This window comes from Acartia tonsa, chromosome 8, assembly GCF_053477335.1.
Source record: "Acartia tonsa isolate MP-2025a chromosome 8, ASM5347733v1, whole genome shotgun sequence".
NCBI lineage: Eukaryota > Metazoa > Arthropoda > Copepoda > Calanoida > Acartiidae > Acartia > Acartia tonsa.
Window position 1 is genome coordinate 30,950,404 of NC_137267.1, and position 26,938 is coordinate 30,977,341.

General features: G+C 33.2%; 1 protein-coding gene across 1 annotated transcript in view; it reads left to right on the plus strand.

Annotated features, from left to right (window-relative positions):
• The first annotated feature begins 415 nt into the window (after window positions 1–415).
• The window catches only part of LOC145326489 (uncharacterized), a 49,605-nt gene continuing 23,082 nt past the window's right edge, over window positions 416–26,938 (plus strand). The window contains exons 1-9 of the mRNA XM_080169860.1: window positions 416–608; window positions 1,408–1,440; window positions 2,862–2,949; window positions 4,478–4,781; window positions 9,652–9,768; window positions 11,495–11,566; window positions 12,713–12,761; window positions 14,633–14,839; window positions 15,360–15,437. Coding sequence (XP_080025986.1) covers window positions 4,705–4,781; window positions 9,652–9,768; window positions 11,495–11,566; window positions 12,713–12,761; window positions 14,633–14,839; window positions 15,360–15,437 — 600 coding nt within the window. The 5' untranslated portion in view covers window positions 416–608; window positions 1,408–1,440; window positions 2,862–2,949; window positions 4,478–4,704. The remainder of the gene's footprint in view (window positions 609–1,407; window positions 1,441–2,861; window positions 2,950–4,477; window positions 4,782–9,651; window positions 9,769–11,494; window positions 11,567–12,712; window positions 12,762–14,632; window positions 14,840–15,359; window positions 15,438–26,938) is intronic.

The window sequence follows — 26,938 nt, forward strand, 5'->3', positions numbered from 1 at the left end:
TGAGCTTCCTTTTTTAAATGTTGTTATCCATGTTTAGGTAAATTGGAAATTTGTTTAAATAGCATCAAACCTGCTTAGAATCAACAAAAAGGTTTCCCCAAATAGAATGTATTAATTTTTCCATTAGTTTGAAATGATTTCCCATCCCAATCACACATTTGAGTTTATAGTTATATAAACATCTTTTAAATTAATTTTCTATGTAATAGCATACTTAAGAGCACCTAGACCTTAACAAAGCTTTTGATCTAAAATGTTGGTAGTGGCTGTTTGAAAGTCTGTGTGCCCATAGAATATTGAACAAGTGTTTTTTTTAGGAAATCTTCCCTGAATTATTTTATGATTTCAATGATTATTTCTTTTTAAATATGAAAAACAAAAATCTAAATTAAACCAACTGCTTATTTAAATTTTTAGATTTAAAAATAAAATAAAATGTTCTTGTAAATTTATTTACACCAAATCACGCAATAAACACCCTCAAGAATTGTGAACAAAGCCTCCAGACAGACATACAGATAGATGGATAGAATTGCTTTGTGTTTCTACATGAATAATTGTATATGATGCTGTGTTAAACTTAAAGCTATCCATCACAAACATCAAAGGTACACTCATACATTATTTTTTTTGCTTATTTTATTTTAACAGTATATTTTAAAATAACAATTGAAACTTTAATTAAATATTTTTTTGAAAGTTTGTTCTATGGATAAGAATCAAACTAAATAGAAAAACGTTGACCAAACAATGTTCCTAGCTTCTAAAATACTGGCACAAATAGTGTGTTTATTTTTTTAATGTACTGCTTAATTTAAGAAAATAAGATATTGATTTCTGTCCATGGTAAGTGGGTTAAATTAGGAAATACTTTAGTTCCTTTAAAAAACGCACTGTATATTAAGAGATTAAGTTTTCCGGAATTTTAATGTAGGGAGTAGATTTGAAATCTGAATCAAATTTTAAGGATTTTTTTATAAAATTCGTTTTTTGTAAAATTCTTTATCTAAAAGCGAAAATACATTTTAAGTTAATTAATTATGACCAATAGGATAGGTGGATTTTAAACTACCTGCGCTCTAATTGGTTGAATGATGTACGACATCCAATCAGAGCGCAGATTTTTTAAATCCACCAATCACAGATGCCAAAATTAATTAACTTAATTTGTATTTCCGCTTTTAGATAAAGAATTATACAAAAAACGAATTTTATAAAAAAATCCTTAAAATTTGATGCAGATTTCAAATCTACTCCCTACATTACAATTCCGGAAAACTTATATCTCTTACTGTATATACATTTTTCACTTATTCAGCTATTTAATTTTTTATCATAAAATTGGACAATGTTTTTCACAATTAAATAAAGAAAGAAATGCTCAAATATATGAGTGTGTTATTTTAGAGTTCAGGCAACCATAAACTCACCAATATTCAGGTTAACATACAATTCAACCAATATAATGCAACCTTAATAGTACATGTAAATTAACGTTTTCAATTTACGGATATATTCTTAAAGCAAAGTTACTATTAAGATGCAGCTTATGGTGCCAAAAAGACCAACGTCATATAATACAAATGGCCAATATACATTTTAATTGGTCAATGGTAAAATGTATACTGGTCTATCATTAGCTATTTGTATTGTATGTCGTAATTTTTCATAGAACTATAAGCTGCTTCTATTATTAAAGATACTATTAATTGGTAGATATGAAGTTATTAAAAATGACAGTAAATAAATAATACACTATATAAATTTAAGCTGTGGGTTATTTATAAGTTTTTAGAAAATATATGAAGATTAGAAGAACACTAAGAACATTGAGCTATGAGCTGTTGTATAAATTTAAACTATGAATTCCAAGTCGGGTGTAAATACTCCTGCTAAGATGTGGGTTAGGGCACCCACGGGATTTGCTCCGTTAAGTGGAGATCATTAAATAAGTTTTAAAACCCCTAAAATCAAGAAAAAATTATTCTCTCTGGAAAAAAGTTAGTTTTAAAAGCTTTAAAAAAGTGATTCTTAAGCTTTAAATTGTTTGCAAAATGTATTATTGAGGTCTTGGTGAACCAGCGTAAAGTGCCGTCAAAAAATGACGTCATACAATACAAGTGACCAATGAGAGGCCAGTATAAATTTTACCATTGGTCAATTACAATTTATACTGGCCTATCATTGGTACTTTGTATTGTATGAAGTCATTTTTTTAAGCACTTTACGCTGTTTCTGTGTCAGTTCCTATACCGCAACTTATCAAAATCCATGGACCACCGAGTATGGGTGTATAAATGCTTTCACAATATAGTCGGGTGTAAACGGGAGTTTCTTTGTTCTTCTGTATAATTGTCTTTCAGGTGTTTAATCAAAATTCCAAATGGGAGAGTGAAGTTTTTGTTGTTTGTGTTTTACTTTAGGTCAGGTTAGGTTAGGTTATTATAGGTAAGTTGTTACTCGAGTGGTTTTCTTGATCTTAAGTGACAAGATTACATTTGTCATTAAAACATTTCTAAATCTTTTATCCATAACAGTTATCTAATAGAACTTAAAGGTCCTAGGACAAACGCAGTTGTGACCAACATCGGAGTGGATACTTAACCTAACCTAACCACCACCTTATAGGATTAACATGACCTAATCTGTATGAAAATACTTAATTAAGATTATATTCTATATTTTAAACTTAGTATGTTTTTTAACCTAATTTAAAATTTTTTTCTTTTCCTACGTTTGTCACCCAGCGTTTGTCCTGGAACCACTCTAAAAGAATTAAGCATACTGCATAAAATGATTTTTAGATTATAATTATGAGTAAAAATTGGTTAAATTGTATAAATATAATATTGAAATGTTAGCCTATGATGATATTTGGATTACAGTATGAGATGAAGAACACTTAACAACTAAAATTAAACAAGTCAACACATATGTCTCCTATTTGAGGTAAGCAATCGTTTTCAAATACATATTTCTTAAAAACCTAATCCTTTCTTTGTGTAGGTTCGTACGTCCTAACATTTGTACTTCTGTAATCGTCAATTCTAAGAATATACTTAGCACGAAGATTCATGATATAATTAGGCACAATCTTTCAATTCTATCAAGTCCATGATTATTATAAAATTGCCTCTACGTCCATATTTTAATTGGCCTATATACTTCATTTATACTAGAAATAGTATTAATAAACTGAGGTGGATTCTTTAAAAAAATTTGCCCCACTAATCGCTTAGTGGGGCAAAATTGTTTTCGTGAAAAATCCAGCAAAATCACATTAACCCTTTACAGTCGGGCCCCTTGCCGCACCTTAATCGGTCGGGGGGGGGGGGGCGTTCAACGCCCCCCCTAATTATCTCAGTTCCTATTAGAGCTAGAGGGCTAAATTTTTTTGTGCAAGTCCCCTGTTTGATAATGAATTTCCGACCTCTTATAAGTCTAAGTCAATTTTCGCTTCCTTCACCCTTTTATTTAACAACCTTTGTTTTTAGGTCTTTTTTATTTAAAAATTTCAAACGGCTGTAATTTTCTTATTTTTGAAGCTAGAAGAAAAATTTTTTCCCAGAAAATGTTTATTTTTATGTAAATTTTACATTAGAAATATCAAAATATAAATTTCAGCGGCCGCAGCTGTACTTGGCAGCTGCCAGCCGCCGCAGTCGGCGGTCGGCGGGAAAACGGCGGCGGATCTTCATGAAATTTTAATACGTTATGTAGACATGTAAGAAAAGCTTAAGTTTAAAATTTGAAGTCTCTAAGTCAAAAATTGCGGCCACAGGAGCCTTTTAAAGATTTCTGGAGACCTGGAGGATCAGGACCTGCAGGATCATACCTGGAACCTGAAAATGACTTGAACACCTGTATTTCATATAAGGATGTACTACTAGAGGATTTTTTAGTATCTTGGTATGATAAAATGCTTTGTTTTAGTCAAAAAATATTTTTGCTCTTTACCTGGATGACCCTGCCAGGTTTGCTGGCATCCTGTGCCCGCCAGGATGGAGATATTCAAAAAATTCCAACTCTCAGTTGTGTGTCATACCCATACTTAAAAAGTCAAGCAGTTTGGGCTCTTTATCTTTCACACACAGAAAATGAGATAGAAAAAACCGGATGGGGGGGCGTTCAACGCCCCCCCCCCCCCGACCGTTAAGGGTTAAAAATCTACAAAAATCAAACAAAATCATAGAAGGGTTATGAACATAAGAGTTTATTCAATTTTTGTAGATTTTTTATGTGATTTTTAAGAATTTTCAACAAAAACAATTTTAATCCACTAAGCGATTAGTGGGGCAATTTTTTTTTAAGAATCCACCTCTGAAAAGTAAGATTAAATAAGATTTTAAATATTTATAAAATTACTTGATAAAGGAACAAACAGACATAACCTAATTATGTATATAGTAGCTTTACTATATGAAAATAATCTAAAAGTATATATATATATATATAATAAATCTTCAACCTATTTCAGGAAAAGAAACTTATACAAGAAGCTGAAAAATGCTTGCCAGCATTTTCAAACTTTTCAAAATGTGAAGAGAAAAAAAATTAAAAATAGTGAAAAATTTTAATGACAAAGACAATATTTTTCTAAATTAAAAATTGCTGAACTACACAGAAAACTAAAATTTGTGAAGTGGGTTAACAAAATTATTAGTTTTACAAAATTATAAAGATAAACATTGTTGTGGTGCGAAGATGAGTTTAAATAACCCGTGCTACCCCTACGGGGCTCTCATAGAGTGCAGATGCGATAGCAGAGGAAGGATATACAGGTTAGACAATTTTTAGTAATGCAGCTATTCTGTAATTTAATTTCATCGGAGAGTTTGAAATAGATAAGTAATTAAAGGTTGACAACTTTCTTATTGAAGAAACATAATTTATTATTTTTTTTGTAAAAAGTTCTAAATAATACGATATGTGATTTTCACCATGGCTAAGAACCGATTTTAATCCAGCGAAATTGATTCGGATTCGGAGGTAACTGGACAAAGTGTCTCGAAAATCATCCATGTGACGTCATAAAATAATAAAAGTGGGAAGGAAAACCCCTAAAAAGAGATGGATAATCCCTCATTTTTATGACGTCACATGACTGATTTTCGAGACACTTTGTCCAGTAGTTATATTCGGAGTATAACTGTAAATATATTTTCTATAATACAATATAGATGAAATAAACAAATAAATAAAAATAGTACAGTTATGGAGTTGAATCCATTTTTATAGAAGCAGAAACATAATCTATGATTATGGTTTGGACCCTCTAAAACTGTAATCTACCTTTCCACTTTCCCCTCTCTTGGTGAAGATATCTTCAACGCCGATACGTTTTTTGAAATATAAGATTCTACTTTTCCTTCTCTTGGTGAAGATATCTTCAACGCCGATACGATTTTTGAAATGTAAGATTCCACTTTCCCCTCTCTTGGTGAAGATATCTTCAACGCCGATACGATTTTTGAAATATAAGATTCCACTTTTGACTCTCTTGGTGAAGATATCTTCAACAAGAGAGTCAAAAGTGGAATCTTATATTTCAAAAATCGTATCGGCGTTGAAGATATCTTCACCAAGAGAGGGGAAAGTGGAAAGGTAGATTACAGCTTTAGAGGGTCCAAACCATAATCATAGATTATTTTTCTGCTTCTATAAAAATGGATTCAACTCCCTAACTGTAGTAGGGGTCAGATAAAATCTCTAAATAGACTTTTTATTAATATTTTATATTCTTTTTATTGCCATAACTTAGATATAAAATCTGATATGTGGCTATTGATTTTGTCTATATATTGGTTGGGATACAAAAAACACAAAAAAAGGTTAATTTATTAAAGATTAAGTTTTTTAAAAAATGATAAAAAAAATTTAATAACCACAGCTGTGTCCATAGCTTCTAGTGCGGGGAGGGGGGGGGGAGCAGAGGGAAGGGAGCAGAAACCATCTCAGATCCGAAGTGAAGCTTTGAAATTGAATGGAGATCTCCATCTAGTCTTTGAAAACGAAAAATTCCTGCTACTAGAATATCATATCTAGTGCAATTTTGTACATACATATCAAAGAACAAGAGTCTGTATCGCTATTTTACATGACTAGTAGATTCACTGGTAGGATATATCTTAGGGAGTGAACGAACGGACAGGCAGACAGACGGACAAATATCTTTGTATTATAGATTGACATATTTTAAAATTTTCAAATTAAAATAAAACAAAACATGTTAACAAAGTTAAACATAAATCCTCATGAAATACCTAATACATTTTTCCTTTTAATGTAGTATAACCCTCAAAAATACAAATGAATTAATAATGAAACTAATAAATTTCTTGATTATTTGTATTAAGTGAAAAGTCGAAATAAAATGGACAATTATTCCAAAAAAAAGTGTAGCAATAGTGAGATAGTACAAAGGTTTGACTCTTCACGTAGTTTTTGCAAAACATATTACTAAAATGATTAGGTATAACGTTTTAAACGAAGCATTTTATTTGTCAATCTATAGAGTATTTGTGCTACAACAAAACCAAACATCTTAACTAATATCGAAAGAAAACTTTAAAATTCAAATTCAATATTGTACATACATAACTATGTTTGTATATTTTTAAATTAGATTATTTTTTTGGTAGATTCCAAAAAGAATCTAAAATCAATTTACTTTACTTTCATGTCTCTAATAAAATTCTATGAAATTAAATTAGATAAATTTTAGTTTGAGATATATCTTTTTTCCTAGACTTATATTTTTTATATGTATTTTATGTTTGCTTGAATTCTTTTTTAAATCTTAGGATAAAAAAAATGCTTAATTAAAATTAAGTAAACTTGGCATTCTATTTTTCAAGTGTGTTTTTACAGGATAACAAGTTATTTATTGGAGGGATGGGGAACCCGTCCTTAAAACTGCATTTTCATACTTATAAGGAGACCTAGTATTTTTTTTATAAAAAAAAGGTGGTTGACAAATATCCAAAAGTTTAAGAATGTAAGCAAGTTAAAAAACTATAAGGCTATATAACCTGCACTAAAATACTTTTTCTAAGAGTTGAATTAATTAGGTTTATTTTTGTATATATAAAGCAAACCTCATCATGAAAAAAGAGACAAGAACATACACACATTATTAGTAACTTGTAGATTCAGATTTTTTCTCCTAACGGTTATGTAATACTTCTGTAATAAGCCTCTTTGTTTCTTCATTTGTGTAATGAAATTTGCAGGGCTCGACAGCCTTGTATCACTATTACGTAAGCCACTGATATTTTAAAAAGATACAACTTTTTTAATCACCTAAAAGTCTAAACCTGTTTGTAATATGGTAATCTGTCTATTTTTAAGCACCCAAACTGGTTCTTAAAATTGGCTGCTAATGCGTGGCTGCCGAGCCCTGGAAATTTGTTCAAAGACATTTGCCACAGGCCCTTTTAGCCATTTCCATTTGTTTGATTATATAAATGCACTTAATAATGACATAGATAGTGGGGGGGGGGGGGGGGGGGCAATGAACTATTAAGAAATCATTCCTAAAATATATGAAACCTAATTTATACCTTTGGCTTAATATTGTTGGGGGTATAGGTCTGAAAAGTCTCTGTCTATATTTTTTTAAATTATAGATATCTATAGATGCTAGTGGCACTTTCACCGGTGAAATTTGATATAATATCAGAATGGGTATTAAAGTGAGAAATCAAAGTTTATTATATTGTCATTGTGTTCTTATAGACTTGTACAAAAACAGAAACTCTAAAATAACAGTTTGACCATCAGAAGTAATTGAGTCCATAAAAAATCCTTTTACTAAAGTAACAGGATGTTTGTTTGTCTGTGTGTCTGTGTGTCTGTGTATCTGTGTATCTGTGTGTCTGTGTGTCTGTGTATCTGTATATCTGTGTGTCTGTGTGTCTGTACCGAAGGATCTCGCTAACCGCTGAACCGATCAGGTTCTCCTTAACAGGGTAGCTTCTCATAGGTCCCGGGAAGGTGTATAACTATTTTCTTGGGGGTTGGCACACCCCCAACCCCCCCAAAAAATGAAAATTCCCCCCCCCAAAAAAAATTTTTTAAATTTTTTTTAACTAAAATTAAAAATGAGTGGGGGGGGGGGGGGCACCGGGCACCCCCCCCCCCAAAAAAAAAAAAATTCGCCCCCCTCCAAAAATTTATTTTTACTTTTCTTTAAAAATCTAAAATAAGAAATTGGGTTATTAAATTTGACTCTCTCCTCCTCAAGTGCCCCTAGAGGCCTCTAGGGGCGTAACCGATAGTAACAGTTATAAAACAGTAAGCTACAATTAGTTTTTTAGGCAGTAGATTTTAAAATCTCTGATAATATCTTTATAATACGATGCGATACATAACTATTTCTTAATTGCTTGGATAACTGAAAAAGAGTTATGTCATAACTACTAACTAGAGTTTCGCTAGAATAAGACTCAACGGTTTGATACGGACACCTTTGTCTTGGCTGCAGCAAAGCATAGAACTTGTAATCAAGTGAAAGGTCTCTAATGAGCTCCATTCTTTTAACAAAAGCATTCTCATATACAATAGAGGGTTTCCAGATTCCTTGAAATGGTTATTTTATATCTATATATCTTTATTTTGATGACTTTTCAGCTACAATTACTTCCATTAACCCTTACAGATCGGTCCCCAATTCCCACCTTAATAGATCGGGGGGGGGGGGAGGGCTCCAAGAGCCCCCCCCCTCTAGTTTTTTCGATCTCATTTTTTTTGTAGGTAAGATGGAGAGCTGTAACTTCATGACTTTTTAAGTTTAGTAATTTTACGTCGGCAAGAGTTGATTTTATTAGGATATCTGGTCTGTGTCGGTCGTGGTGTCCGGTCTAAGTCGGTTGGGTAGCAAAAAAAATTATAGAGATAGAGGGGGGGGGCTCTTTGAGCCCCCCCCCCCCCCCCCCCGATCTATTAAGGTGGGATTTGGGGCCCGATCTGTAAGGGTTAATATAATGGCAGTCTTGACCAAGATTATTTTTTGACATGTCGTTAGTTGACATAGACTAATAAAATGACATGACTACAGAACGCAAGAAAGCAAGCAACTGTAATTTGTAAATATTTTTGGAACTATAAAGTATTTTTATCTGATACAAAATAAGGGATTATAGAAATATAAAATCTGAGAGTGAAAATATGAACTACATATATAAAACAATTACTCTAGATGTATTATTTATATGTAATGTATATAATAATTTTCTTTTTATAAAGCTGATAACATATGATTAACTTTTTTAGTTCGAAAGACCATGATTTTTGAAACACTCTAATATATAGAAACACTTGGATTCTTATGTCTCTCTAGTATAGCTCTATAAATTAAGAACAAATGTCCCCTCATTTTCACCCACTTTTACACATTGTCAAATATTTTAAGCCCATAGGGTAATTATATCCACAAGTAGCGCAGCAACATTTATTTGATAAGATCTAGAAAAAATTCGTAGTTGCCTTTACGCCCGGAACACAAATAGAAAAAGTTTTTGTATGTTTATGTCAAAATACAAATATCTATCAAACATTTATATCTATCATTGTGTTGCAGTAATCAACTGAGGGGGTTAGAGCCTTCCAGGGAACTTTGCAAACACCCCTCAACATTTTTTTTATGTTTAGTTGTGTTCCTGTGATGGACCGAGGGGGTGGCGCCTCCCGAGGACCACACAGAGCCCCCAACGACCCTCCAGATTATCTTGATCCAACTGTTCTAGCCCCAGATGATGGTATTAACAGGTAAGATTGTAATTTTTGTGACTAAGGAAATAGATTGTCGAATACTTTATTAAGTGTGGCCTAGGTTAGGTAAAATAGCGGTACTGGTGGCTAAGACTTCCGATATTATACTTTTTTTAAAAGTAGATACTTAAGCTTTCTAAAAATTGAAATGCTAAATTCAGTTACTAAAAGTGAGCTTTTTAATAGATAAGGTCTCTTATGTCTTTACATGAGTAAGGGAAAGACAAAACAATATAAAATCAATTTTCTTTTTAATCATAAATGTAAAATCATGATTGCAAGACATTTGACTGAAAGTTCTTTTTGGCCATTATATTTGTTATTTTAGTGCTTCAAGAATGTAAGAAAAGAAAGTTTTACATAAAGTCAAATATTTATGTAACATTAGGAAATAATTTTGATATAAATAATGTATGTATTTCTGTGTTTTATACCCACATCTATATAATTAATGATAGCTAATGGTGTACCATAGATTCAGCAAAAAGTTTAATATTTCCAAAATACCCACCCCCCCCCCCTTCCCCACACACACACAAGTTTTAAAAGGTACATAGTCAGAATTTGTATGTAATTTAGGGGAAGATCAATTCATTGCTTACTAAGCCACACTTTTATCCCTATAAAAAAAAGTCAATAGGGGCATAATTTGCACTGTAGTGTTGATTTGCGGATCTGAATTTTTGTGTGGAAGTGATGAAACGCCATATCTAATATAATTTGTTGTCTTCCACTCTAAAAATAGATAATATCATAGAAAAAAAAGAGGGACGGAGAACTGGCGAAAAGCTATAACAATGGAATAAAAGTACCTCACGACTAAAATTCAAAAAGAAAATGATATACAAAAGTAAAACCATCATGGACCTATGTGTAACTTTTTTCAAGGGAGAACTAAATAGGTGCAGTGGTTAGCAGGATCTTAACAAAAAAATGTATTGCTTTATGAAATACTAGCGGCTACGCCATTAGAGGCCTCTAGGGTCGGCTAGGGGAAGGTTGGCGGTTGGAAAAGTAAGCGACCTTTACTTTAAAATTATTGTTAAGAAAAAGAAAATTTTTATTTCTTTGTGGGGGAGGGGCTTGTTTTCTAGAGAGTTAACCTACCAAAAATAGTTATAAACCTTTCCTCGACCCATTGTAACCATAGTTATTGAGATCTTATGCTACAAAGAGACAGATAGACATCTTGATTTTTTATTTAGACTTGTAGAAAAAATGTGATTTATTTCTTTTATAATTATTCTTTATGGTGTATCCAATTATTTTAGGCCAACAGATGAAAGAGCAGAGATAATCCTAGCACCAACTTTTCTTGTCTATCTATCTATCTATCTATCTATCTATCTATCTATCTATCTATCTATCTATCTATCTATCTATCTATCTATCTATCTATCTATCTATCTATCTATCTATCTATCTATCTATCTATCTATCTATCTATCTATCTATCTATCTATCTATCTATCTATCTATCTATCTATCTATCTATCTATCTATCTATCTATCTATCTATCTATCTATCTATCTATCTATCTATCTATCTATCTATCTATCTATCTATCTATATATCTATCTATCTATCTATCTATCTATCTATCTATATATCTATCTATCTATATATCTATCTATCTATCTATCTATCTATCTATCTATCTATCTATCTATCTATCTATATATCTATCTATCTATATATCTATCTATCTATCTATCTATCTAGGCCAGCAGATGAAAGAACAGAGATAATCCTGGCGGCAACTTTTCTCGTCCTGGTTGTACTTACATTCATTGCGTAAGTTTTTTCTTTCTAATTTCTAATAATATGCTGGAAGGGAGGGAGTCTCAACAACTTTGGGGACTTTTATTAATATTGGATTAGTTGGTTCATCAAGTTTAGTGTCCAAACATTTCAACCAATAAATGTAATTTACAGAAGGGATAATTTTACACATAGAGTAAAAAAACTGATTTAACCAACAACTGAATTAACTCGAAAAAATACTTGGTATTTAGGTAACTTAAGCTGATTTTTCTTGATTTTGGCAGGCAACACTTCTTAGCAAAAACGACCCCTCATTAATTTAGGCATGTATAGCCCCTAAATTAATTCTAAAATTTCGAGAAAACCATATTAATTCTTGTTTTTACATTAACTTTTCCAATCTTATGGCATTTGTTGTACAATTTAACGAATATTTATTTACATTAAGTTTTCTTAGTTCTTTTCAGGCGATAATTATCGATTTTTTGTACTCATTTATTAACTTTGGATTGATTCGGTTACCCTTTTTGTAGTGTAATTTGAAAAAAAATACCAGAGAGTGCCTAATATCATAAATTTGTTGGTAATTATGATGGCACCCTTTAGAAACAAAGGACTGTGCAAATTATATCTTTTACAAACACCTTAGAGTGGCAAATAACATAAATTTGTTGCATTTTTTTCTTGCAAACATGGGAAATAACTGTTATATTAGCCAATGTCATACATTTAGCTGGGTAACATAAATTCTTCAAAATACTTCATATGGGCATGGTTAAATCTTCTGTTACATTTATTTTGGTTTTCTTACTTTTTAGATTTTCTATTAGCGATGTTACTTCTTAATATTTTTTTTATTCTGTCTTTCTAAAACCATTACCTAAAAAATTTGTCTGTAAGTCAAACATTTTAAAATTTGGTATGTCAGCAAAAAGTAATATAAATAATTTCCAGAATAATTGTATTTCAAACTCTTTAGGTAGTGGGAATTGTTTTGTTTCATCGAATTTTCATTTTTTATGCTATATAGTGAACTTGTAGACGTTCTTTGGGGTTTGCTTAGTGGATAGTAATCTTTTTTTTTCATTTTAAGGAGGCAAAAGTTTTCATAAAAAAAAAACTAATCTTGTTGGATCCATGTTTAATTTTTGCATTTATCTATCTATTATGTTTCAGGTTTATGATATATCGTTGTGAAAAATCATTTAGCAGAAAGAAACCGCAGGTTAGAACTATTCAAATTATTGGTAGCGCAGCTACGCTTTATCTAGGAACTGTATGTCAATGCTTTTGTTTATTTGTTAACTATAGCATTTTTCAAAGTATGCGACAACCAACCCTTTGAATGCATTATAAGTTTTCATAATCTGTAACTTTAACATTTGAATTGCCAAGGCATTTTCCCTAATCTAAAAAGGTTTTATAATGTCGACATAAAGTCAGCTGTATGTCAACAAAACATCTTTGTGTTAAACAGGGAGGTTATAACTAATACATTGTTGTATATGAGCAATGTCCTTGAAATTTTGCAAACCATTATCAGATACATTACAATACTGCAACATGTTTCCCCTGTCGGTCTAAAAGGCTTTATTTTATCGACATTTAAGAAAAAATCTTTAAACTGGATTATTGGAATAGCAATTATATGCTTAATTTTGTTTACATCTTTCTACGACTAATTAGATGTAAATAATAAGTTTAAAAAATATTCTAGTTTTTTTATTCTGCTTTTTACAAAACCTTTAAAAAATGACGTCATATTGACCTACTATTGGTCAATCAAATGTATACTGGCCTGTACTTGGTAATTTAGTCTGTGTATTGGCCTATCATTGATCATTTGTATTGTATGACGCAAGAACTTCCTAATTTTTTTATGTCTTTAAAGAATTACGATATTTTGTTCGCTAAAAGTTTAGCTGTCGTGTAAAGACGTACAAGTATTAATTGCATGTATGCAAACAAGTATATATACCTTTCACCAAGTTTATGGAATAGAAAATTTGGATCTACTGCAGTTCACGGTAAAATATTGCTGGTAACGAATATTGCCAAAAATCTATTAATTTTAAAGTCTGCTAGCTGCCGAACGGCTGAACGTACAGATCATGCCCGCACACTGTTTTAAGCAGCATAAGAAGGCCTACAAATAATCTGGAATAGCCATTAATCAATAATGCATAATTATCTCGCAGTGCAGAGAAATGCACGAAAAAGGCATATTTTACGCGTTTTTTCTTCAGTGACGCTTTCCCTGTTCATCACTGGATCTTGGATGTTCCAGATTATTTGTAGGCCTTCTTATACCGCTTAAAATGGTGTGCGGGTATGATCTGTACGTTCAGCCGTTTGGCAGCTAGCAGCCTTTAAAATTCATAGATTTTTAGCAATATTCGTTATCAGCAATATTTAACCGTGAACTGCAGTAGATCCGAAATTTTTACAAATCAGTTATATCTATAAGCGTTGAAGATGTGTATTAAATACAAAAAAAATAAAACATTCTTACAAATTACAATAATCTATAATACAAAGTAGAACGATGTCTGTCTGTTTGTTTGTCTGTTTGTTTGTAGCGAAGGATCTCGCTAACCGCTGAACCGATCGGGTTCTCCTTTACAGGGTAGCTTCTCATAGTTCCCGGGAAGGTTTATAACTATTTGCTTGGGGGGTGGGACACCACTAACCCCCCCAATTTTTTTTTCTTTTTAAAACTAAAATTGAAATAGTGGGGTCGACTACCCCCCCCCCCCAAAAAAAAAAAAATCTCCCCCCCCAAATTTTTTTTTTCTTTTAAATCTAAAATACGAAAAATTGGTTTGATCAAAAATCTTGGGGCAAAGCCCCTAGAGGCTAGGGGCGAAGCCGCTAGTTCTTAATAAAGTAACAGAATGTGTGGAAAAGTTTCTCGTTAACCGCTGAATCGTTTTGGTTCCCTTTTACATTTAGGCTTCCTGGAAAGTTTTTATTAATTATTTTAGGGGAGGTTGCCTTCAACCTCCCAAAAAATATCGACCTTTTCGAATTATCATCCCATCCAAGCCTAAAATAAAAAAAATAGCTAAAAGTTACTAATTCAATTTCTATCTTCAGCGTATCCCCTCTTCCTACAGTACTGTGTCCATACAGACAGAACCAAGTATGCTCACAATTAACGGACTCAACGGCGGCGGACCGCCGACAGGCAACGGCGGACTGGTGAACGGCGGGGTGCACACAATCTCCAATGGCGGGACGTGCACGCTGCCCCGTTATTTTAACGGTCATGTGCCGCGGGATCTGGCGGATCTGGATGATCAGGTGTAGGATAGCCTTAAATTCATTTATAAAATATGTATAGAGTAGCTGCGCCACTAATAAATGAGTAGTTGTTTTGTGTGTGTCTGTCTATCTCAGATTGTGATAATTAAAAATAAAATTTCTTAAGGGAAAATAGATAAAACAATTTTTTTCTAAAAATAAGCTTAAAGTTCGAAAACAATTTTTATACCTTTAATTGTCATAAAAATATGGTTGACAAGCAATACTAGGCTTTCCCGAATTAAAAGGTCAAGCCGTTCATAATATATGTATACTTCTGAACATTCATGTAAAAAAGTATTCATTTTTCAAGTAATCGTTAGTGGTGCAGCTTCTCTATATCTGATTGTGTATATTCTTTTGACATTACATTGTTAAATCTGTAGCTACAAATATACTGTATTTCTGTCGCTCTTCTTCTGATGTCTCTTTCTACCATCTCCTTTCGCCTGATATAGCTCTCTCTCTCTTTCTCACTTGAATGTACATAGTATTAGATTAATAACGTATATCTGTACAGGACTACAGAATGGATTTGGAGAGTGGAATCTACAGAACTAGAGCCTCACTAGCCTCCGTTAGGAGGGATTTAGACAAGGTACATTTATAGAGTAGCCTCACTAGCCTCTGTTGGGAGGGATGGTTCGTCCTTTTCCCCTAAACCGATTCTATGAATAACTTGTAGAGTAGCTTTGCTGGGGAAAAATCCAAACCATACCTCAAATTATGTATTTATTCTAATGAAAATAAAAGACGATAAAATATTATCAAAATTAGACAAATTTAAAACAATTTTTAAGTAAAAAAGCACGTATAAAGACCTATTTATTAAAATGGGGAAATAAGATCTATAAAACGAAGACCCTATAAAGGTAAAGTGAGAGACAATACCCCTTTTAATAGAATGGTCATAGTACAGCTAAAAAATTATTAGCAAAAATTGTCAATATAAATTAACATTAGTAAAACAACACAAGAATCATAAAATTAGAGGTTTCGAGATAAACAAACTAAATTAAAAGAATAAAAATTTGTAAAAATAAAGGTGACATTGAAAAAACATTATTAGAAAAACTAATTTGAAACCAATAGTTTAATGTATTCTTGATGTAAAATAAAATAAAATGTGATCTTACTAATTTATGCAATGCTAATTGTGATTTAGTTGAGATATGCACACACTTTTAAATGCAAAATCTTAATAATCAGGTCGCCAATTTCCCTAAAACATGAAAATTAACACAAAAATAAAAGTCATCCCTTTTGTCTCTCTTTTTCCCAAGGCTTCAGGGCCTATAAAAGTAAACCTGGGAAAGAGAAACAGTCAGTCGTGATACGGAATTACTATATTACACATACTCTTTAAAAAAATTCTAAAATTTAAGGGAAGACTCCCTTCTCTTTCTTTGGAATTTTCTTGAGGGTCTTGGCGGCTCACACTTAGGATTTTCATTTAAAACACACCTAAAAAATAAAAAGTTTTGTTAGATAAAATCATAAATACTTTGTTAAATAAATTGTAGAATATCATTTTATGTTGGTCAATTGAGATAAATTTAAGGATAAGGCCTTCTCAGGGCCTAAAAGCTTAGGCATCCGGACGGATAGTTATCTCCAAGTTTTGTTCTGAAGAGAACTCCTATAGCGTGGTGTGACCACACCATTAAATTGCAAGTTACTACGGGACTAAATAGGAATAACAAAGGGAAAGCACGGTGGTGGCAGCGCCACTACGGTTGATGATAGCTCATTATCTGACGGCCGATACTAACAAACCGGATCTTCCCTCGAGCTTCTGAAGTCCAAAAAGGTTGGAGATCATTATCTATTCGGACAATTTAACATTTTCGAATTAGAACTCTGAATAAGTTCAAGTCTTAAAGGTAGTTTTATTTTGCTAATACTCTGGAAGATCGGTTCGGTGCTGGCCTAGTGATTTACCTACCTGACAAAGGTACCTAACAAGGAATTTCACGCCTCACGGGGATACAGGCAGCAGAACAGGAATGTTGTAGTCATGTTCGCATGACTCTGGTAATCACAACAGATACTTCCAGTTTAAGTTGGTAAAGTCAGATACCTAGGAATAAAAAATTCTCAGATTAAATAGCAATACAAAGTTATCAGTAATATTTTGATATCATTTTCGGATTAGGGCTATTAAGAAAAAGATTATCTCTTAAAGCGAACTTGGATTTAGGATCGGTGTAATATAATTCCGCCATTCTAAGGTTAGATATACTCGCCGAACAGAGATTAATGCGTCACTGATCTGGAAAGGAGACATTGGTGAGAGATTGTAGTTCTGTGATAAAGGATTACATTTGTCCCTAGAACCCGGAGGTGACCCATAAAATTGGTTCCGTTACCGGATAAACCCAGGTAAGATTAAACTTTTCCTTTAGGGGGGGAGAGGGCTACAAAGCCACTAAATAAGTCTTACCGCTAGATATCCATAGTCAGAATTAACATCGTATTCTTCTAAGCCTCGAATATATGTCCTGAAAATGGAAGATAATATTATTGATAATATAGACGAGGATGTATTAAATCCTCCACCATATAACCCTGATTATCAACCTAACTTAGATAATACTGAAGATCAGTATTTACACTTAGAAACTATAAATGATCAAATCGAGGAAATACCTCGAATTCAAACTGAGCCTGAGGTTCACACAATACCAGCCATGTTTGTTTTAAATAACAGACGTAGAAATAGAATCTTGCATAGGCCACAATTACATCTCAACCTCCAAAATGAGATAGAGCATAATACACAAGCAATAAAGCAAGAACAAACAGGCACAAAGCCTAAAATTAAAAAAGAAAATAAACCATCATCAGATCCACCAGAATATGAATCTGAATCTAGCGACTACTCAGAAAAACGAAAAAATAAAAAACATACAAATAAAAAATACAGACACTATGATCCTCTCAATCCTCATGGCTTTGAGGATAGGCGATATCATAAACATCATGAACACCGTCACAAACAAAAAGACAAACAAAGCGATAGCGACAAAGAGGACAGAAGGAAAGACGAAAAAAACTTCTCAATGCCAAAGAGAATGAATAAACACAGAGACAGTAGTAGTCCAACATCAAGTTCAAGTTCCAGTTCATCTGATACCGAATCAGATTGGGACAGAAGAACATCCTCTAACAATAGAGATAATAGAAATAGAGAGGAAATGATCGAAATGAACATATTAGAAAATAAACTAACCTCTGAACAGATGGATAAGTTGAGACTTCTCCTCCAAGACTCGCCCAGTCATACAGATCTAAATATTAAAAAAATTATAAAACTCATCCCAAACAATTTAGTATGGGGTACCGCGGAACATGAGCGTATTTTCCGCCAAATAAAATACCTTGGCAAAATACCTAACCTATATGGGGAACAAACCAATCCCTATACTTTCTTCAACACTTTTAAATACTTAGAAACATATATAAAACCATTCACCCATAGTTCCTATAACAACATAATAATCCACTATTTTAACCCAGAATCAAGGAACAAATTGGACATGCTAGAAATAGATCCTAATGTGCTAAGTGCACAGGATTTTGTAAAAGCCATCTTAACTACCATAGGTGCCGAAATACTTGGGCCACAGGACTACGAAAGGCGCTTCCATACCTATAGGATAACGACAGAGGACGAGGACAGACCTAACAAAGCTGTCATAAATCTAGCTGCAATGTTGCAAAAAACGGGAAATTCCCACGATAATCAAATGGCTAAACTTAGAGAAAAAGTGTGTTTTTATCTGGTACCGCAATATTTGCAATCTGCATTTTTGGCAACGACAAATATACCAAATTGCACAAAAGAGACAATACTAAACTGGTTTAGCAACAATCGCAGCTATTATCATGCAGCTGTGGACAGAAAAAGAAGGATGGAAAAACAGAAAAATGGAAATGTTAATCAATTAGGAAAAAATCGCCTAAATTCCCTAACAGCCAAAAAAGAGACACCAAAAGATAATGACAAAAATAAAGGACAACAAAATGATAAAAATGCCAAAGATGTATCTACAAAACCTAAACCTGTCTGCGAACATTGCAAAAAAGGACATTACAGCAAACATTGTCTTAAACACCCAGACCCTGCTATTAGGAAAGCTAATGGGGAATGGTGGGACAAAAAGAAAAAAGAGAAGGAATTAGCCAATCGTATCGTATGCCTACTATGTAATTCTGACACCCATGGTAGTGCCGATTGTCACTATTACCCCAATGTGACACCGGCTCAAGAACAATGCCCTAGATGCCTACATTATGGGATAACGAGACGCCATCATCCACTGGCAGCGTGTACTTTACCACTGCCAGCGGAAAAAAACGGCTAAGGCCGCCGAGTACTTCTCAAGAAATCAATAAAATACATAATACGGATTCTTGGGAAATACCCGGCGCCCTTGACAAAGGGAAAAACTCACCTGCTATAAACAAACATCAAATATCCATTCCAGTGGCAGTTACACTCACTCTAAAAACAGAAATAAATAATGAAAATCAAGAAATTAAACTACTGGAATGTTCAACCAATAAAGATAAACAAAATAACCCTGTAGATATTCCACTTAATTATGATATTCAAGATGAATCTGTAAATAATAAATCAGCAGCCCCTGGCAGCTTAAATGAAGGTAACAGCTGTGATATTGTAAATAGTAATAGTATAAATAATGACCAAATATTAGATATCAATTTGACAGAAACCATACCTGTCAAAGAAATTGTAAAAAAGGGTATATCCGAAAAACTACAAGAGCTTAAAGAATCAGAAAACGAACCAATTAATGATAGCAATAATAGCAACTTACCCATTTCGAACGAAGATAAAGCCAATAGCACCCTTCTTGAACACACAACGCTATACCCTAAAATAGAAATAAAAAATGTTAGTAGTAATTCTGATGATACCCAATCTATTGAAGAAAATGACTTAAAAATTCTTTCCGAAGAAAACCCTTCAATGGAAGATACCCCTGAATATGATATAGATGAAAACGATCTATTAACAGATATTACAGGATTAACTAGGGCTGAAATCATGGCCGAAATCGAAAAAATTGAATTAGATAGTGACAAAGACTCTTTATCAAACTTAAGTGACTTAGATAGTAGCGATTTTAGCTCAGATGAGGATGAAAATATTCCCCCATCAATCTCCGAATCCGGATTGGAAAAAATATTTGAAAATTTCGAGTATCGGGGAGATAAATCTGTAGAGGAACACTTATTGAATATCAATCAAACCATAGCTAACATAGATATGGCAAACAAAATAAAAACAGACGAACAGACTGAAGTTGAAACTATCGCTAGCGGCTGTTTTTACCTGGACGAATTTGATAATGCAGCGTCTGCTAGGGAACAACATAAAGCCGGACACATTGAGCAGTCATTTTTAGAACCTGATGATGAGTCTGAAAGCAGAATAAAACATAAAAAACATTATTTTAAAAATGAATTATCATTGGAGAGTCGTGTAAAAATTGCAAAAACAATATCGTTTTTGAGTTATTTACACGACTACCCAAACCAAAATAAACTTATGACAATTATCATGATTGTGCTCACAGCCATGTTGTTGGGAAATTATCTTGCTCCATATGGACTATTGACAATAATTTTCCTATATGTCAATATACCCAATGGGAGATATTTCTTGCAATTGCTGGCTGAGAGGACAACCGACATAATAGATATAGACAAATTAGAAACAAATCTCGAAATTAAAACAATTCAAAGCCACCTAGGCGTGCTGGACAAGATCCAAATTCCCGTGGCAATTAATGGCAGCAAAATAATTTTTGAACTAGACACTGGGGCCGCAGTAAACTGCGTGTCAGAAAATATCTTACTAAAAGTGCTGCCTAATTACCACGAGATGGAGCTTTGTTCAGCCTACCGTTTGTCTTCAGTAGAAGGCAAAGCGATAAGCGTCATTGATGCCCGACGCCTAGGGGTCGAGTTTGAGGGGGTGGGAAAAGTGTTCTTGGACTTCCATGTACTTAAAGAAAAGAATATTTGCCTATTAGGACGCCCATTTTTGATCACTTGTAATATAGGCATGCAAGTAAAGGGGCAAAAAGTCTACATAGAAATAAACCCTAACAGAAAAAAGGTAAAAAATCCTTTTGCTGTCAACATCAAAAAATTAGAATTAGCAAAGGGAGAAGAAAAATTAATAGAACTGGAAGTCAAAGATAAAGACCCAAAACAAGAACACTTTATCCCACACCTTTCAAACATGTATACTCAAATTAAGATAAGATATAAAATGTATTCAATAACCAGGACAGGGGAGAATAAACTCGCGGTATACTGTGAAAATGTAGGAGAAAATCCTCTTGTCATCAAACCAGGCGGGTTTCTGATCTCTCTCCTGCCTTGCCAACCTGAAACAAACAAAAAATTAGAATTAAAAGGTTTTAAAGCACCTAAAATGGGTTCAATTAAATCAATCGCTGTCTTGAGAGGAAACAATGGAATTAAAGAGCAGCTTAATAAAATAAAAAAAGGTTCCAATATTCTGTCAAAGACGCACGATTATCTAATTAAGCCCATCCTAAATATAATAAAATATGTTAAGAATAAAGTAAAAAATACTGTAAATAAATTATTGGATAAAATACCATTTAAAATAGTGCTAAAAAACGTATAAAGCCCCGCTCTAATGTTGATATTTTTAAGAAAGATAAAACATATGTTAACATAAATAAGATTATTAAAATAAATAGTGTAAATACAATACAACCAGAAAATGAATTAAGTCTCGAAGAAATAGCAGATATTTTTGGGGACAATAAAGAGGGAATTGAGTTGACTGCGCCACTACCCCCACCACCATTAACCTTAGAACAAATATTAGGAAAATTAAGCTACATAGAGGACCAAAATGTAAAACAAAGAGTAGCTAATCTTTTATTAAAATTTGAAAGTGGAGCGTCCCACAACTTCGATATTGGGGAAAGTATTGAAGAAATGGATTTCCCTTGCCCTGAAAATTATGATAAGAATACTAAAATCTATAATCTCTCCCTAACAGATACGCTCCATCTTAGATATTTCATAGACCTATGTTTAAAAATGGACATTATAGAATGCTCCCCACCCAGCCAGCAGTTTGGGTCACCTGTTTTCCTTACGAGCCGTAAGGATAAACAGGCGCCCCCACGCATAATCATTGACTCTAGGGGGGTAAATGCTAGTATTCCTTACAGCGTATCATCGATCACAATGGATCCGATGAATACGCTAAAAAATCTGCTACCTAAAGTAAGATATGGGACTTTTGTAGATATTAAAAATGCATTTTATAATCTTAAACTATCCCAAAAAGTTCTAGACTCAGGGGTGTCCTGCATTGTGACTAGCTTTGGGTGTTTCCGCTTCAAAAGAGCCATCACCGGCTATGCGGGAACACCCAGCCTTCTGTTGCATTATATATTATCAAATATTCATTTAAATGATTTAAAAATTAATGACATTATAGAATTGTTACTAGTTTGGTTCGATGACCTCTCAATTTTCAGTTGGTATGAAGAGGACATAGAGGACCACCTCGCCAAACTAGAAACTTTTCTATCCCGTCTTAACAGGCTAAATCTAAAATTAAATTTGGACAAATGTACTTTCTGTACAGACTTAAACAAAGATAAAGTAGTAGTATTGGGCTATGAAATCGGCCAGGGACGGATTACCATCCCTGACAAAAAGGTCAAATATATAATGCAACTAAAGGCTCCAAAAACACTAAAAGAACTTCAATCATTTATAGGAAATCTTCAATATTATAGATCACTTTTACCCCTACCTATCCATGGACATATGAATGCTTTGTTCCCCCAAGTAAGGAATTTTGACTGGAATGAAGAAGCCGATTTTCACTTCAATAAAATCAAAGAAATACTTGCATCTGATAGTCTCAGCAATGAATCAGCAAGAAATATAGATTTTCAGATGTTATATACAGACGCCAGCAAGCATGCCATAGGTTCCAGCTTGCTAGGATTTGAAATTAAAGACCTTTTTCAATCCGAGCTGCCTAACTTTATGGACATGCCTGCTGAACTAAAAGCATATTTTAATGACCATGAAGCGATAGGGGTACTTTTTAAAGAATCAAATTATCTAAACTTATTTTATCAGATATCAATCTTCTTAAAACTAGATTTTTCAAACTCATATGAAAATTGGTATAAAATTTTTTCAAATAATTTTACAATGTACTCACAATTAAGCTATCTTTTGGAAGTCACATCTGACGATGTTGTAAGGACTAAAAAAGAAATGAATAAAATATTTGTAGAAAAAATAAATCTACTTAGAGCAGGGGCTCTATCATTAAATAATCCATACGTTCAGACATTCCTATTCTATGCTTTTTCAATGTTTTCGAAACATAAACTTCGAATAATTTACCTGTCAAGCAAGGACGGATCCATCCTCGAGAACTTGCTCTACCAGCGATTCACCGAATCCTCCAACTCTGAAATTATAATTTTTGTTAATAATGACAATTTTTATTATTTGGGAGTAAAAGAAAATATTGAAATAAAACAGAGAAAATATAAAAAGACAGTTCAGAATCTAGACGTCAGTGACAGAGAAGTTTATACGTTCCTCGAAAAAAGCATGAAAAATAATTTAAATGATATTAATGTGAGAGGAAAAATATTAGGGTTTTTCTCAAAAACCGTGGCCCCCAAAGTTATGGAGACCACAGGTATAGTGTACCTAGAGATCCTGGCCATATACGAGGGCCTCACCTTCTTTGAGGTGGAGATCAAAGGTACAAGGACATTAATACTGACAGACAATGTGGCTTGTTATAAGATCCTTAGAAACAAGAAAATTGAGAATCGTAAGAGTAAGCTTGATTACTTGAGTCAAAAAATTCTCTACTGGTTTGGAAAAATGGTTTCCTTTCTATCTATTCGGACAGACGAACAGCTGGCCGATTTTATTAGCCGCTTAATGCCCCATGCTACTGAAAGACTTGACTTTCAGGTGGAGGAAATAAAGCCAGTATATCAAGGGGAAAATTTTGCTATTTTTGATGCAGCACCCATTATACGGGACAAAGAAAACTTTATAAACAAGGACACGGATGTACAAATTTTAGCAGTAACTAGAGGCAAAGCTGACGAAGTTCTTAAGAAATATGAGGAATTAACAACCCGCAATAAAAGGGCAAAAAAGGATAAAAAGCCCAGTAAAAAGGAATTGCAAGAATCAAAAGCTTTAGCAGAAAAATTACTAGAACAAGTCTTGCCTCCTGTCCCTGCTAAAAATCCGTCCGAAGAAAATACTAATGTGCAACATGAAAGTACTAGTATACCTATCCCTGTCCCCGAGACATCAGACAATAAGACACATGTTGAAAAGAGCTCAAATCAAATTGATGACCAAAATGTTAATTTTTATTCAGAGGTTAAGGATACAGACTCAGATAAAAATCAACAACTTTTTAATGACCCAATTCCTATAACAATTGAGGATAATAATCCAATAGATATAGTGCCCGTAGATGAACAATTTATTATTAATGATCCTATTCCAATTTTTCCTGAACAATTTATTATTAATGATCCTATTCCAATTTTTCCTGACGAAGAACCAAAAATAATAGAAGATCCAATAAATGGTCTTCCAGATAATGAACAAATAAAATTTAATAATATAGATCCCTTGACTCCTGACCCTATTGAACAAAATATTAACACGAGCTCAAACATAAATTCAAATATTGAAACTACCAAGGATTTAGGGATAAGCATAGATACAAAAAAATCATTTTCTGAAATCTTATTAAATACACAAGAACATAGTACAGTAGGACATAGTTCAAATAAAGCTATGGCAGATAAAATGGCACATTTTGAACAACAACTTAATAAAAAACCTGACAGGGAAGAAAGGGAAAAAATGAGAAAAGAAATAGTAAATGAATTTCTAAATCAACCCCATGATAATGAACAAAATCTGTCAAATAAAACTGAAAGTCACACCGAATATGAAGAAAGCATAATATTATTACCAAATGCAAATGCTACTTTTGAAAGGCTGCGAATTTTTGAAAAGTCTACCTTTATACAATTACAAATAAAAGAAAATTTGTCAGATGACGTCAATCCAACGACATTAAAGTATAAGCAAAACTTATTAATTCTACCCTACCCTCTTTATGGCTATATTGCTGGAAGTATGCATCGTGATATGGTACATGCAGGGGTGAAAAGGGTTCGTGATAATATAACATCTACATTTTATGTACAATATAAATCAAAATTGCGGAAAATAATTGAAGCCCATATAGGCTTATGTTGCACATGCATAAAATCCAAAAATAATCACTTAAGATTAAAGAGATTAACCTCAATTAATAGAAATAATAAATTTAGAAATACTGTGGTGGCAATGGACATATTAGAATTTAGTAAGAAATCAAAAATAGATGGAATAAAAGGAATACTTGTCTTTATGGATGTTGCCACCCAGTATATTACACTGCATTACCTACCAGACCTAAACTACGAAGACATTGAGAATGGCATAAGCCAGTACATTCTATTGCATGGACATGTCAAAAACTTTTGGGCCGACAACGGCAAGAACATCAAAAATTCAAAAAGTCATTTATTTTTAAGAAAAATAGGCTCAAGATTTTTAGATAGTGCTGCTTATAAAAGTGCTTCGCGCGGAAATATCGAAAACAGGATTAAAATAATCCAAAATTTAGTGCGAATTGCAAGGGCACATGCCGCAGAAGTAAAAATTAAAACAGCATTAAGCACAGTAATACATATAGTAAATACAATAAAATTAATAGGAACAAAGCTAAGTCCCTATAACCTCCATTACCTTAGTTTGTATGGTTTTGAAGGTGGGATAGTGCAAAATGATAATTTATTTAGACCTAATTTCTCATTCGACCCCAAATCTCTATCAAAGAGATTTGAGGATTATCAGATTCCTTTTAAGCAATTGCATGATGAAACACAAGAATTTATTTTCAACAGACAAGAAAAATTGTTGAAAAAACTTAACAAGAATAGACATGACCATAACTATAAAGTGGGGCAGTTTTGCGTGCTGCGCCGTGACCATCTAAAAAAGAAATACTACGCAAAAAATAAACCAGTTTTTGATTTAATAGTATGGGTAATACTTCATATAGGAACACCCCTAATTACGATAAAAAATATCTGGAGCACTTCTACAAAAAAAGTGAACCCCACGCAAATAAAAATATTGCGTGAAGATTTAATAGGCGATTATCAATTACCCAGCAAGGTTGCTAAACACTTTAAGGTGCTGACCTTGCGAGATATCCGAAAATTTAACAAAATAAATAAAGCAAATAGAATACTGAGAAGTATATCAGACGACAAATCTAGTTCTAGAGTAGATTCACTGTCAAGTATTTAATCTTAGCTAAATTAAAGAAAGACAAATATCCTAGTTATATAGTAGCTATTCTCCTTTAATATTTAAAAAACCCACCTTTCATTGCGGCCAAATTCGGAAAGCTCGAGCTCGTCGGACTCCAAGGGTAAATCTTGTCCATCAGTTCCTTGTTTCGTAACAGCATCTTGGACCTCGCTGTAAACATCCAGCTCCAGCCACGAGCCAGACAGGCAGATGTCCTGGAGCGAGGTGGGAAGGCTTCGGGTTCCGATGGGATACAAACAAGGCAGAGATCTTGAAGTGGGGTCACGCAGCGACAAGGGGATCAAATCCATCTTTTGTTTAGCCACGTTATAACGTCGCTGGTAACCATGCATTTCAGTCCGCAGCCGCAAACATTCCACTCTCAGGCGTTGGGTTTTGGTATTCAAGATTCTATAGCGAATTTTTAACCCCTCCTCTTCGGTTTTAGATCTCTTCAACAGCTGGCGAACATTCCTCAAGTCACACCAAAGGCTGAGGGAGTTACAAATACAGGTCACCTGAAAATAAAAAAAAATACAATTAATAAAATAAGTGATTAAAGAACACACTTGTTAAAATAAATGTAACATGTGTCATTCAAAAACAATAGACATAATAAAAAGCAAACAAGTAGTG